Here is a 13410-nt window from a genome sequence, read left to right as displayed (position 1 = left end):
TGAAGTCACTGTGAGGACAGAGGATCTGGGATTACAAACCCATAATTTTTATGGCATGAGTGTGTGTCCCTGACAATGTGAACTTACACGGCGGTGTGAGTGGAAATCTACCTATTGTCTCATTTTTGATAGCATCAACTATACTTCAACTCTATCCCAGACACCAATGAATAAGACGTAGCCCCAACCCTGAAGGAGCTCACAATATATTAGGGCTGAAATATTTCAATGTGCTGAGTGGAGAGAGAGGTCATTGCAGGGGAACGTAGGTGCACAGAGGAAGCACATAGCCTGGCCTTGAGGGATGAGGAAAGTCTTTCCAAATGAGAAATATAAACTGGGTAAATAAAAGTGAGGATGGAGGTAGAGGAAGCAAAATGTAAATTCAGAGGCATGCATTTGATCCAGTATTAGCAGAGCAAGTGGGCAACGTATTTGTGATAATCATTCAGGCAGAGGGAAATTAGTATCTTAATTTAATAATTAAGAAATATTTATCTTTAGGAAACATGGGTTATGTATGGAGTCTAGTTTAGAGACTGGAAGGACTGCAGACTAATTGGGGGGAGGATGTGGTAAGTGGATCTGTATCTTGGAAAACAATATAGACGGCAAATACAGATTTGGGAGGTACTAGCACAGGCAGGCTAAATGAAACTAAGGCAGCAGACCAGACTGACCAGGGCAGGTGGGCAGTAAGGAGAGGTTAGAGACACCTGATAGCAAATACCACCAGTAAACCATCGTGCTGGGACGGAGTTACCCTTAATATGGACTGGAAAGGAAGACCAGGAGACTGTAGAAGAACCAGTGGAGGACAGAGAAATCAAAGCCTTAAGAGATATGTGTGGAAGGACTGACTTACAATGTTTATTTATTTCTAAGAGACAGAAAGAGACAGAGCATGAGAAGGGAAGGGGCAGAGAGAGAGGGAGACAAAGAATCCGAAGCGGGTTCCAGGCTCTGAACTGTCAACACAGAGCCCAACACGGGGCTGAAAGTTGTGAACTGCTGCGTCTTATTCGCTAGTGTCTGGGATAAAGTTGATATGTAGTGAATACTAACAAAAACGAGAGAATAGGAATGTTTCCACTCACACTCACACCTGAGCCAAAATCAGATGCTTAATCGATTGAGCCACCCAGGTGCCCCTGGAAGAACTGACTTTGAAGAAAGGAAGAAAGACAGAACAGTAAGTAGTGGGGAAGATTAGTAGAATAAGATATTTTTATGACAGCTGTTGTTATATTTTTTGTTTTCAAGGTTATAAAGATTTGAATGTTTATAAATACAAAAGATCCAAGAAGGAAGATCCAAGAATTTAGGAGAAACTGAAGATATAGAAGAGAGGGGATAATTGGCGGAACAAAGTCTCTGAGGAGGTAGGAAAGAGGGGATTCAGAGAATAGATGGGAAAATTATTCTTTTAGAGATACATACATACTTACACACATATGCACATATGTATACATATGCACACGTGCAAGTATACGTGTGTGTGTTTATCCAGCTGGTTTTAAAAATAATTTAAGACCACACACAAAAAAGTAACTATGGGAGGTGAAAGGTAAGTTAATTAACTTGATTGTGGCAAAAACTTCACAATGTACATTTCATTCTAAATCACCACATTGTACACCTTAAATATACACAATTTTTTATTTGCCTATTATTCAAATAAATTAAATTTTAAAAAGCAAACTAAAGATTTATTTTGAGAAAACTGACATCTTAACAATCATTTGAGTCCTCCGATTTGTATACATGGTGTACATCTCCATCTTTTTATGTTTTAAAAAAACCTCTGCAGTACTTTGCAGCTTTCCGTGTAGAAGCTTTGCAAATTTCAGTTATGTTTATTTTTAAGCATGTGATTTGTTAATATACATTTTGTATGCTTTTATGTTTATATTGTAATGGAACTTTTAAAATTTAATTTTCCAGTTGTTCTGTCAGTATAGAAAATCACAAGTGATTTATATTGTCTCTAAATAAATCAGTAAAATAATTTGAAGGGGCTTTTTTATACCTAGGTAAAGTAAACTATATTCCAGCTCTAAAAAAGGAATCATTGAAGCACAGGAAAAACAGCCACACCACTTTCTCTAAAACTGGAGGAAATTAGAGAAGAATGGGTGCAGAGATAAGTCTACAAGAGTGGAATAATTATATGAGGTGTTGGCTCCAGGCAAAGTTGAGGTTTGGGTTTTACAGGAAGAAAGTTCTATTGATAGAAGGATAGGAATTTGGGCAGTGGTAAAAAAGTTGTAGGTTCGTTGTGAGAACAATGGGATGGAACTCAGGGGTCAAGTGTCCTAATTGGTAGTAAAGACTATTTGTATCGTTGTGTCATTTTCTCCACATCTTGACCGTGTGAGCTGAGGATCACACCAGTTCAATGTAGCGGAAATCTGAGCATTTCCAGGGAGAATGCTGCAGAAACCAAAAACTGAGAAGCTATTGATCCCAGCAGAAGGAATGGGCATGTGGACTAGATATGGAAGAAAGGGGAAAAGGTCTTCTATCAGTGGCTCAAAAACTTTAGCACGAGTCAGAGTCACCTGGTGACCTCGCTAGAAAATAGATTGCTGCCGAAGCCCAGGTTCTGATTCATGAGATTTGTGGTAGAGTTCAAGGATCTGCAAGTTCCCTGATGATGCTGATCTGAGGGCCTCTCCTTCTGAAGCATGGCTCCACACCTTCCTTGTTCCTGGTAACTGCATCACACTGCAGAGCCAAATGGGTGACTCAGAAGGCACCTCATAGTTTAAAAAAGCTTCCAAAGACAAATTTTCATGTGATATGCCAACAGGACAACAATCATGCTCATTTAAATGATCAGAAAATTGTTAGAAAACACAGTGAGGTGTCCGAAATCACCCTGTGTAATTGACAGAGCAGACCTCTGACCCACTTAATGCCTAGTGTTCTTTCTAAACGCCAAGGCTGCCTTCACTGCCTCTGTACTTGTCTGGGCATCAGTGATGGGGGGAAAGAGATATAGTGTCTGCAGTGCCCACTGCCCCCAATCTTACTCTTCCATGTGGTCTGCCAAGAAAAGGTAACTGTTCCTTGGTGTGGGACTGGGGCCCTTCTGGGCAGAGCCTGGGGCTTTTGCAGAGTTCATTACTGTTCACATACCTGGAAAAACTGTAGAGATTGTTTTTGGTGTTCTAGCTATTCCTGTTCTTTTCAGAAATTGTGGCACTGTGCTAAGTCTGGTGAGGTTTTCGAGCCCTCCGAAGCTCTTAGAACTATGTCGAACACCCTTGAATACCAACACAGAGCCTCTCTGTGGGCAGGGCCTATAACTGTGCACTCTGTGCAGAGCCCTTGTGTAATCATCTACAGAGAATATGCCTGTGCCGACCCCATAGAGGTTGTAGGATCTGTGTGTACAGACCCTGTGGTTGTTTGCAAGACTTTCTGTTCACTCTGTTAGTGCATACAAAGTCTGAAGCTATGTTTCCCCTTTGGCACAGGCGAGGGCTCTGAAGAAAATCATGGCTCTTTCATCTTCCAGCGGCGCGGCCGCTGTGAACGACTCCGACACTCGCACGGCAGGCTGCCTCCTCACTGGCATCCCTGGGCTGGAGCACCTGCACATCTGGCTCTCCATCCCCTTCTGTGCCATGTATGTAGCCGCCCTGGCAGGCAACGGCACTTTAATTTGCATCATCCTCTCGCAGCCAAGCCTACACGAGCCCATGTACATATTCCTGTCCATGCTGGCCAGTGCAGATATCTTGCTCTCCACGTCCACGATGCCCAAAGCACTGGCCAACTTCTGGCTAGGTTCCGGCCACATTTCCTTTGATGGCTGCCTCACCCAAATGTTCTTCATCCACTTCCTCTTTGTGGCCGACTCTGCAGTCCTGCTGGCCATGGCCTTTGACCGCTTTGTGGCGATCTGCTCCCCTCTGCGATATACTACAGTCCTCACGAGCGCCGTCATTGGGAAGATCGTCGCTGCCACCCTGGCCCGCAGCTTCATCATCATGTTTCCATCCATCTTTCTTCTCAAGCGCCTGCACTATTGCCGGATCAACATCATTGCACACACATTTTGTGAGCACATGGGCATCGCCCATCTGTCTTGTTCTGATATCTCCATCAATGTTTGGTACGGGCTGGCAGCTGCCCTACTCTCCACAGGCCTGGACATCATCCTTATCATGGTTTCCTACATTCACATCCTCCGAGCTGTCTTCCGCCTCCCTTCTCGAAATGCCCGGTCCAAGGCCCTGAGCACGTGTGGCTCCCACGTCTGTGTCATCCTCCTCTTCTACATCCCTGCCCTTTTCTCTGTCTTTGCCTACAGGTTCGGTGGGAGGCACATCCCACACTATGTCCATATCCTCATGGCCAACCTCTATGTGGTCCTCCCGCCTATGCTCAATCCCATTATTTATGGAGTGAGGACCAAACAGATTTGGGAAGGGGCTAAACAGATGTTTTCACATCTTGCCAAGGAATCTAAATAAATGTTCTCAATTCGACCTCAACTTAATCCCTTTCTGCATTTATTAATTGACCCATGTTCACCCTAACCTCGTCTCTACATCTTCCAATTATCACCATGCTATTATCATCTATGTCCCAATTAATTTACATACATGCTCTACTCAAACCCACCTTTGATTTCTTTTCTGAGAAATCTTTACAGTAACAGCCACCCCCACCTTCTTCCATCTATTATTCAATACCTTGTGATCCCCCACCATCTCAAGAAAAATTGATTAGGGTATAGGTGATAAGTTATCTGGAGTTTCTCATCCAAGTAGGACTTTTCTCAGTGTCCACTTGCATTTCCTCCTTAGCATATGTATGAGAAATATATATTATATGTTCTATAGTATATATTTTATAATACATATAATATGTATAAAGATACATTATATGATATAAAAATTGTAAAGGTGCTTGGTATATAATAAGTGCTTTACAAATGATAGCTTGATTTGTACTGTTGATTTAACTGTTAGTAATTAATAGCTCATTCAACTCAATTAATAGCTCATTACCTCATAATTAATAAAAAGTTGTCCTGAGACCCAAGCAGATTGCATAATCATACATGAATTTTACTTATACATAGAGGACTAGGAAAGAGAAAAAAGGTTTTAAAAAATTAATCTAATATTTATAACTGAATTCAACCAAATATAATGTTTAAACATCAAAATTAAATGCCTTTAGACATTGTTGTAGACGTTGCTGTAATCACACCTGTACAGGAACACCTGGGTGGCTCAGTCAGTTGAACATATAACTCTCGATTTTGGCTCAGGTCATAATTCCAGGGTTGTGGGATTGAGTCCTGCATAAGGCTCTACATGGAGCCTGCTTGTAATTGTCTCTCTTCCTATCCTCTCCCCCACTTGTGTGTGTGCTCCCACTGTCTCTCTCTCCCTAAAATAAAAATAAGTAAACCTACTACAAAACACATATACTTTATTACTGGTTTGCGGATACACCAAGTTAATCTCCTCTTCAGGCCCTGGTACCTGTCAATCTATTGCCGGAGACATTCTCTTCCTGTATCCTTTTTATTTTTTGAAAGAGAGAGAGAGAGAGCACCCATGCACACACAAGTGGGGGAGGGGCATAGGGAGAAAGGGGAGAGAATCTTCAGCAAGCTCCATGCTCATTGCTGAGCCACACACAGGGGCTCAATCCCATGACCATGAGATCATGACCTAAAGCCTAAATCAACAGTCAAACAATTAACCAATTGAGCCACTCAGGTGACCCACCCTCTTATATCTTTACATGACTCATTCTCTCATTTAATTCAGTTTTCTGTTTATATGTCTCCTCCACAGAGACATCACTATGATCTTCCAATAAAAAGATGCCTCCCCTTTTTTTCATAGTAAAAATCCAAAACCAAACCAAACCAAAACAAAACAAAACAAAAAAAACACCACACAAAACACCATAAGCAAAGTCAAAAGTCAATGTCAAATTGGGAAGAAGTATTTTCAAATTATATTACAGATGAATAGTTAATTTTTCCTAAAACACAAAGAGTCCATAAAATGTAAGGGGAAAAATGATCGAGTCTGATGAAAGAGGACAAAGTCAATCGGAATATGCTTAACAAGAGAAAATGAAATTAAGACTGTACCATAATTACCATTTCTCACCTAGCAGATTGACAATAATCCAAAGGATCAATATCATGTTGGCAAAGAATTAAGAAAACAAACTCTTTCATACATTGCTCATGAATATAAAATACAACAGAATTTTTGTAGAATTTGGAAATAACTCGACAAAATTCTCATGCATTTATCCTTTGATCCAGCAACCACAAAGGAAATTGCCTTCCAGACATACTGTCACAGAGACAAAACAACATGTGCACAAGGTTAGTAATTATGGCAAAGTTTTTATAATACTAAAATATTTGAAAAACTTAAATGGTGTCTGAATCCCTAGGCCCCAATTCCATACCCTTATGCTTACTAGGAGTGGAAACTTCCCCAGTTCCACAAAGACTGAAGCCACACAGACTTGACTTAGAGAAAGTCTTCACCATATTCCGTACATATCATCTGTTTGTCACTAGGCAATATGNACAGCTCTTCCTTGCTTGAGATACGCATTCCTTCCTCTTTCAATTTTCTGATTGGTGTTGCAGCATTCTTCGCAAAGCCACAGACTGAGGATGACTGGATGTCCTTTGAATTCCTCCCAATAGCAGGCTTTTCTGGCTCCTCTCATCCCTTCAAGACACTGCCTCATTCCATTCTTTCCTTTTACCCCTCCCCCATCCCAGAACTTTCCCTAGCTTCCTGTCCTGATCTGTATATGCCGGTACAGGTAGTGAAGCCACGTGTCCTTCAACCTCCCTACAGAGAGTTTCACCTCCCCTGCCAGACTTCAGCAGTGGGCTGGTGTCGAGTGGAGAATTGTAGGAATTTTGCAAGTTTAAAGTGTGACCCAAGCTTGGTGACAGAGCACAGAAAAGCTCATCTTGGGCCATGAAGTAGCTGTGTAAAGGCTATTGTCCAGCAGACCCTGATACAGAAAGCTAAATGGAATGGAGGAGGCAAGCTTGAAGCCCTGAGTAAAGGGATGGAGTCACCAGATAAGAGCTATTGAAAGGCCCACAGCCCACACTTCTCTTTCTCCAGGAAGTAAGTCCAGTTTCTTCCTTCCTTTTTTCCTTCTTTCCTTCCTTCCTCTCTTCCTTCCTTCCTCTCTTCCCTCCCTGCTTTCTTTCTTCCTTCCTTCCCTCCTCACTCCCTCCTTCCTTCCTATTTTCCTTCCTCTCCTGCTTCCTTCCTTCTTTCTTTCAATTTAAATAAGAGCTTTCCTGAAATATAATTTACATACCACACAATTCACTTATTTTGAGTGTATAATTCAGTATCTCTTACTGTATTCATAAAGCTGTGCCACTATCATCACAACCGATTTTAGAACATTCCCATTCCCCCCTCCCCCAACAAAACCAGTCCATTTTTCTCCCATCCCACTTCCATTCGAGGCAACCACTAAACTACTGTTCTCTCTTTATAGATTTATCAATTCTGGACTTTTCACATAAATAGAATCACACAATATGTGATCTTGTCTGACTGGTTTCTTTCCTTAGCATACTGCTTCCTAAGTTCATCCATGTTGTTGCATATATCAATCAGTACTTCACGCTTTTGATGGCTGAATAATATGCCATTGTATGAGTATATACTACATTTGCAGTATTTGTTTATTGATTTATAAATTAATGAGTGGATTGTTTCTACTTTTTGTTTGTTATGAATAATGCTGCTATGAGCAGATACAAGTTTTGTGTGGAATTATGCTTTCATTTATCTTAGGTATCTTTTAGGAATATCTAAAAGAATTGTTAAGTCATATGGTGACTATATGGTTAAGTCATATGGTAACTCTATTTATCCTTTTGAGGAACTTCCAGGCTGCTTTCCAAGTGACTATACCATATTACATTTCCTCTTGCAGTGTATGATGGTCCCGATTTCCTCATAGAATCAACAAAACCTGTTATTATTTGTCTTTTCAATTATACCCCTCTAAGTGGTGTGAGATGGTATCTTATTGTGGTTGTGAATTATATGTCTCTAATGGCTAATGGTGGTAAGCCTTGTTTCTTATAAGTTCTCAGCTAGCTTTCATTTATACTCTTGAGAATGGGACTACAATGTTAGAAAGATGAATGAATAAAACATGTTAACGTAAATCCAATTCATTTAGGATAGTAGATGCTTTATACTTAGACTTCTGTTCTATTTTTCTTAGAGCTCATGCTTCAGTCCTCATCTCTTAAACAATATTATAATCTCTTGACCATTTTATTTCCCTGAGTTTTCATGAATATTGAATAATGGCTTGAAAGTATTTGGTGAAATTAAATGTACTATACAAACATGGAGGAAGGAAAATGATAAGAGAGTTTGCTAACAAAAGTGGCCTTTTCAGCTAGATCAGACCAGATGTTTGTGCAACAAAAATAGTATTCTGGGCATACACAGTGTGCTATAGAACTGTGGTGTAGAAGTCACCATATTCCTGTGCTTGTTCCAAGTAAATTTCTAGGTGTCTGCTTGAGATGCTAAGGGACTACAGGAGAGGTCGTGGTTGGCTGCCTAAGAAAGAAGATAGCTCTTGCTCTCAGTCTCTTCCCTACCTAAAAAGAGATATCTCTTTCTCCACTATCTCCCTATGTCAGACACAGAGATAACTGATAAACTCCACTAGAAGACCATTATATAAGCTTTTTCTTAGTTTTGCTTCTTAAAGTCTCTGCATACAAGGGTAGAACATCTTGCTGACATGGAATGCAGCTCTCAGTGTTCTACAGTTGCCTTGGGTCTTTCCCATAGTCCAGAGGAACATAGAATCTTTGCCTCCTGAACTGAAGTCAAAGCTTCATAGAGGACAAATTGCCCTGCCATTCGAGTGAGTATGGAAAGAGCTAAACTCAGTCAGAAAAGGATCATTTAGCTCACGTGACCCCAACCCCAGGGAGAGCCTTTTACAGTGAGCATGGAAACTAAACATGGAAAAATTCTAGAAATTCCACCATCTAGGGTATGGGTATTGTATGGTCTGAGGGCAAGACAGCTTCTTCCCTCCACAACAATGGAAAGTTCAAATTATAATGCTGCAAATCCCAGAATTGTTTCAGAATTTGAAGAGGTTAAGCACCCCTAACAATGAGATCAATAGGAAGAGTATATCTCAGACCAGTAGTGAAGTCTGCAGTAATAAAATAATGTAAGGACACAGGAATCTGGGAGAACTACTATCCTGAGGCTCCTTTTACTCTACATTCCCCACTGACTTTGAGATCTTGCCAAATTCTCCTACCATAGACATCCATCCATTCTTGCTGACCATGACTCCTTAATACCCAGATCAATGACCCATATCTATTAACTGCTCAATATCTCATCTTCTTTGCCCTGTGATTCTCACAAGGGCTTATACCATACCTCACAAGACAAAGTGACTAACAGTTTCTACCCCAACCCCATCCATGCATTCCTTTCTAGGGCACTTTGTACCTCCTCCTATGAGAGAAAAGAAAGACCGCTTAAGTCCAGAAATCATAGAATACACCCTGTTTTAGAAAGAGTTAATACTGAGGTCACAAAACAAGACCCAGGCAGACTATTCTAGAAACCCAACAGGGGACACTGAAAAATGCAAAAATGAGATCTTTAGTGTCTAGAGCCTGTGATACTTCTGGGAGGCAAAAAGGAGTCTATCTTACTTTCTTCAGATGATCCCTGAAAAGGAAGTCATGCCCTTCTTTCCTTTCCCCCTCCTTCTTTCTACCTTCCTTCCTCAAGCCAACTCTGAATAATTAATATGTTCTGTACATTGTTCGGCACCTTAGATATTCACATAAGTATACAGAGATGATCCCTTATCTTAGAGTTCACTGTATTTTTCTTCAGCCCCTTGTTTCCTATCATTCAGGCATATGCCTCAGAGATCTCAGTGAATCCTCTGACTTTAACCCCCACATATTATGTTGGCTCACAAATCTATACTAAGTCTAGTGGCTAGATACTTGGAAATTAGAATGTATTAATCTCATCTGAATGATATCTACGTAATGCAAACTTGATTTAAAGCAACAACAAACATGCTTTTTTTTTTTTTCCAGCAAATTGCTTAATCTCCATCATTCTCTGCCTTGGTATGTCCTCACCATCCTACCAATCACTCAGATTCTGCCTTCTCCTTCCAATATGTTGCTGTCACAGAGCCTAATCTTTTGAGCTCAGCAGTTTGTATTATCAGTTCTTTCATATTCTCAATATATTGCCCTAATTTCATTTCTTTTGGACTAGTTCAATCATCTGTGAGTTGACTTCCCTGGTTTCAGCACTGTGTACCTACAGACACCCAAAAGATCTACCCAAAATACAAATAACTGCACTTTCCACTGCCTATAAGATAATAAAAATCAAACCCTACATAAGATATGTATTGAATGGAAAGTAAACTAGCAGACACATTACAGGACCATTCCTAATCAGTACCTAATATGCCAGTTAACTAAAGGCAAACATATATAAGTTAAGTTTCTCAGAGTTTCTTGGTAAAGTGGATTTCTATCTTTCACTATGTTTTCTGTGATAACCTGAATTTCAGGAGCAAAAACTGAGTCTTTAAAGGCCTGTGAAGAGTGAGAGCGGTGGATTGGGCTTGCATGAAATAGGGTTTCAACATTGCAGGGAAATAAGAATCAAGAAAATAAGCAATATCAAGAAAAACTTGGTAAGAGAACTGATTTGAAAGATAAAAAGACATTTAAAAAAACAACAAAACAGTGTGACAGTTGACTTGGAATTTTGGAGTGGCTAATTTCAGGAGAAATACAAGTCAGAGAAGAAATGCAAGTTGTATTGAATGGAATCAGTCATCTACTACTTGATTTTTTTATGTATTTGGTTTATCTTCCTGTTTTAAAAGGCTTTGATGAAAGAGTTTTGAGCTAATTCCTGTCCTAGATGTCATTCTTCCTTGCACCTTTCCTAGACCTCAGGCTTCTCCTTTAAAAAATTTTTAGGGGTGCATGGGTGGCTCAGTCCGTTAAGTGTCAGACTCTTGCTTTTGGCTCAGGTCATGATCTCAGAGTTCACAGGTTCGAGCCCCACATCAGCACAGAGCCTGGAGTCTGGTATGTGGATTCTGTCTCCCTCTCTCTCTGCCCGCCACCCCCCCACCCCCGCTCATACTCCATCTCTCTCTCTCTCTCTCTCTCTCAAAAATAAACAAAACATTAATTTTTTTTTTTTTTTATTCCTGGGTAGTTCAGATGGTTAAGTGTCTGTCTTAACAAGTAATGATCTTGTGGTTCATAGATTCAGGCCCCACATTGGGCTCTGTGTTGATGGTGTAGAGCCTGCATTCAATTCTCTCTCCCCTCTCTCTCTGTCCCTCCCCCACTTGCATGTGCTCTCTCTCTCTCTCTCTTTCTCTCTCAAAATAAATAGGCTAAAACTTTTTTTGATTATTGAAGTATAGTTGACATACAGTGTCATATTAGTTTGAGATGTACAGCATAGTGATTCGACAATTCTATACAATATTCAGCTCTCACCACACTAAGTGTAGTTACCATCTGTCATCATAGTGAGTTACTACATATTATTGACCATATTCCCTATACTATACTTTTTCATCTCTGTGACATTTATTTTATAACTGGAAGTATGCATACCTCTGAATTCCTTTTATCTATTTTGTCCCACCCCAGGTGTTCTTTAACATCAGAGCTCCCTTGAGCTTTCTCCTTGGCCCTGCTCTGTTTCTTCAGGGTGCTCTCCCTGGAAAGACGTTCTTTCAGTGTGCTCCCTTGAATATCACTTCACATTTCTCTTCTTACTTGTATTCTTCATCTCTTAACTCACCTCTTCTTCTTCATGTCCTTCATTAAGATGTGAGAGTAAGAAATCTGTATGTAAACCTAGAATTACTTATCCTTAATCCCCACCAACACATTATCACCAGCTCCCATGGAGAGAAAACCAGTTATTTCCCAGATCTATTCTCTTTCATCTAAACTCAGTAGCATCTAGTTAAGCATGTTTTCATCTGTACTAAAGCAATGGCTAGACATTTACTCTCCCTGGATTTAGGCATTTGTGACCTCCAGACCTCTTTACCCGACTTACTGCTGCCAGGTGATCTTTTCTTACATGACATTTATAAATTCAGAACATGTCATTCCCTACCTGCCCCCTACCATCACACACACACACACACACACACACGTTGGCACGCGCCTTATTAAAACTCTTTAGTGGCTTGCCAACTATGTTAAGATAATTCAGTGGGGAAAAAATATGGTCCTATGACAACTGGATATCTACAAGCAAAAGAATAAAATTGGACCTCTATCTCATACAATAAAAATCAACTCAAAATAGATTATAAACCTAAATATAAGAGCTAAATTATAAAAATTTAAAAATTTTTAATGTTATTTTTATTTTATATTTGAGAGAGAGTGCAAGCAGGGGAGGGACAGAGAGATGGAAACAGAATCTGAAGCAGGCTGGAGGCCCTGAGCTCTCAGCACAGAGTCGGATGCCAGGCTCCACCTCATGAGCAGTGAGGTCATGACCTGAGCCCATGTCACACACTTAACCGGCTGAGCCACTCAAGCACCCCTAAATTATAAAAATTTTAAAAATACATAGGAGTAATTCTTCATGACCTTGGATTAGGTAATGCCTTCACAGATATGACAGCAACAGCATAAGTGACAAAAAAGGAGTTTCATCAAAATTCAAAACTTGTTCTTCTAAAGAATGCAATCAAGAAAATGAAGAGACAACTCTTAGCATGGGAAATAATACTTACGAATCATGGAATTCATAAAGGACTTGTATCTAGAATATATAAAGAACTTGTACTTAAAAATAATTATTATGACAAATAACCCATTTATTCTTAAGAGTTGCTGTGCCATCGAAACCTTACAGTTACAGTTCCCAGCCTTCCTAAGCATTGCGTGTATTCACAAGGACCTAAAAATATGTTACTTACCCTCTCTCGTGGTGTTCATAGGTCACAGTGGTTAAAATTGCAGATACAATTTTTTGTAAGTTAATAAATTTTAATGTTATCTGCAAAATATACCGTTATGATGCGAGGAGGTTATTTTTACCTACTCGTATACGTATGGATTTTTTATTCAGACAATTTAATAGAGCGTACGGGTGTATTATCAGTGTTGCTCAACACTGACATGAGGTCGGAAAACTTAGGGAAAGTGAAGACGACGCACAAGTGCCCTCTCTGGCGCTCAGGTGTTCTCCAAAGCCCCAGACCGCGGCTCCTAGGTGAGCGGAACAGCGCCCCCGCTGGCAGGTGGGGCCCCGGCCACCACACCCCAGGAGTGGGGGCCCCGCCCCG

General features: G+C 40.3%; 2 protein-coding genes across 3 annotated transcripts in view; both read left to right on the top strand.

Moving 5' to 3' along the window:
* Positions 1-1553: 1553 nt before the first annotated feature.
* Positions 1554-4484, top strand: LOC144241138 (olfactory receptor 52B6-like). The gene is made up of 2 exons (XM_077775590.1): positions 1554-1567; positions 3461-4484. Exons 1-2 carry the CDS (start codon positions 1554-1556, stop codon positions 4482-4484), a joined length of 1038 nt encoding a protein of 345 aa, XP_077631716.1.
* Positions 4485-6933: 2449 nt separating this feature from the next.
* Positions 6934-13410, top strand: part of TRIM6 (tripartite motif containing 6) — a 21782-nt gene continuing 15305 nt past the window's right edge. Inside the window, exon 1 of one of the 2 annotated variants that reach the window (XM_077775510.1) lies at positions 6934-7145. The gene's annotated coding sequence lies outside the window, so the exon portion shown is untranslated. Of the gene's footprint in view, positions 7146-8869; positions 8932-13410 lie in introns of those variants that run through there. The other variant, XM_077775516.1, reaches the window with a different exon arrangement.

Source organism: Crocuta crocuta, unplaced genomic scaffold, assembly GCF_008692635.1.
Source record: "Crocuta crocuta isolate KB4526 unplaced genomic scaffold, BGI_CrCroc_1.0 scaffold504, whole genome shotgun sequence".
NCBI classification, from domain to species: domain Eukaryota; kingdom Metazoa; phylum Chordata; class Mammalia; order Carnivora; family Hyaenidae; genus Crocuta; species Crocuta crocuta.
The sequence above is the reverse complement of the archived record's forward strand: the minus strand, read 5'-3'. Positions and strand labels throughout refer to the sequence as shown.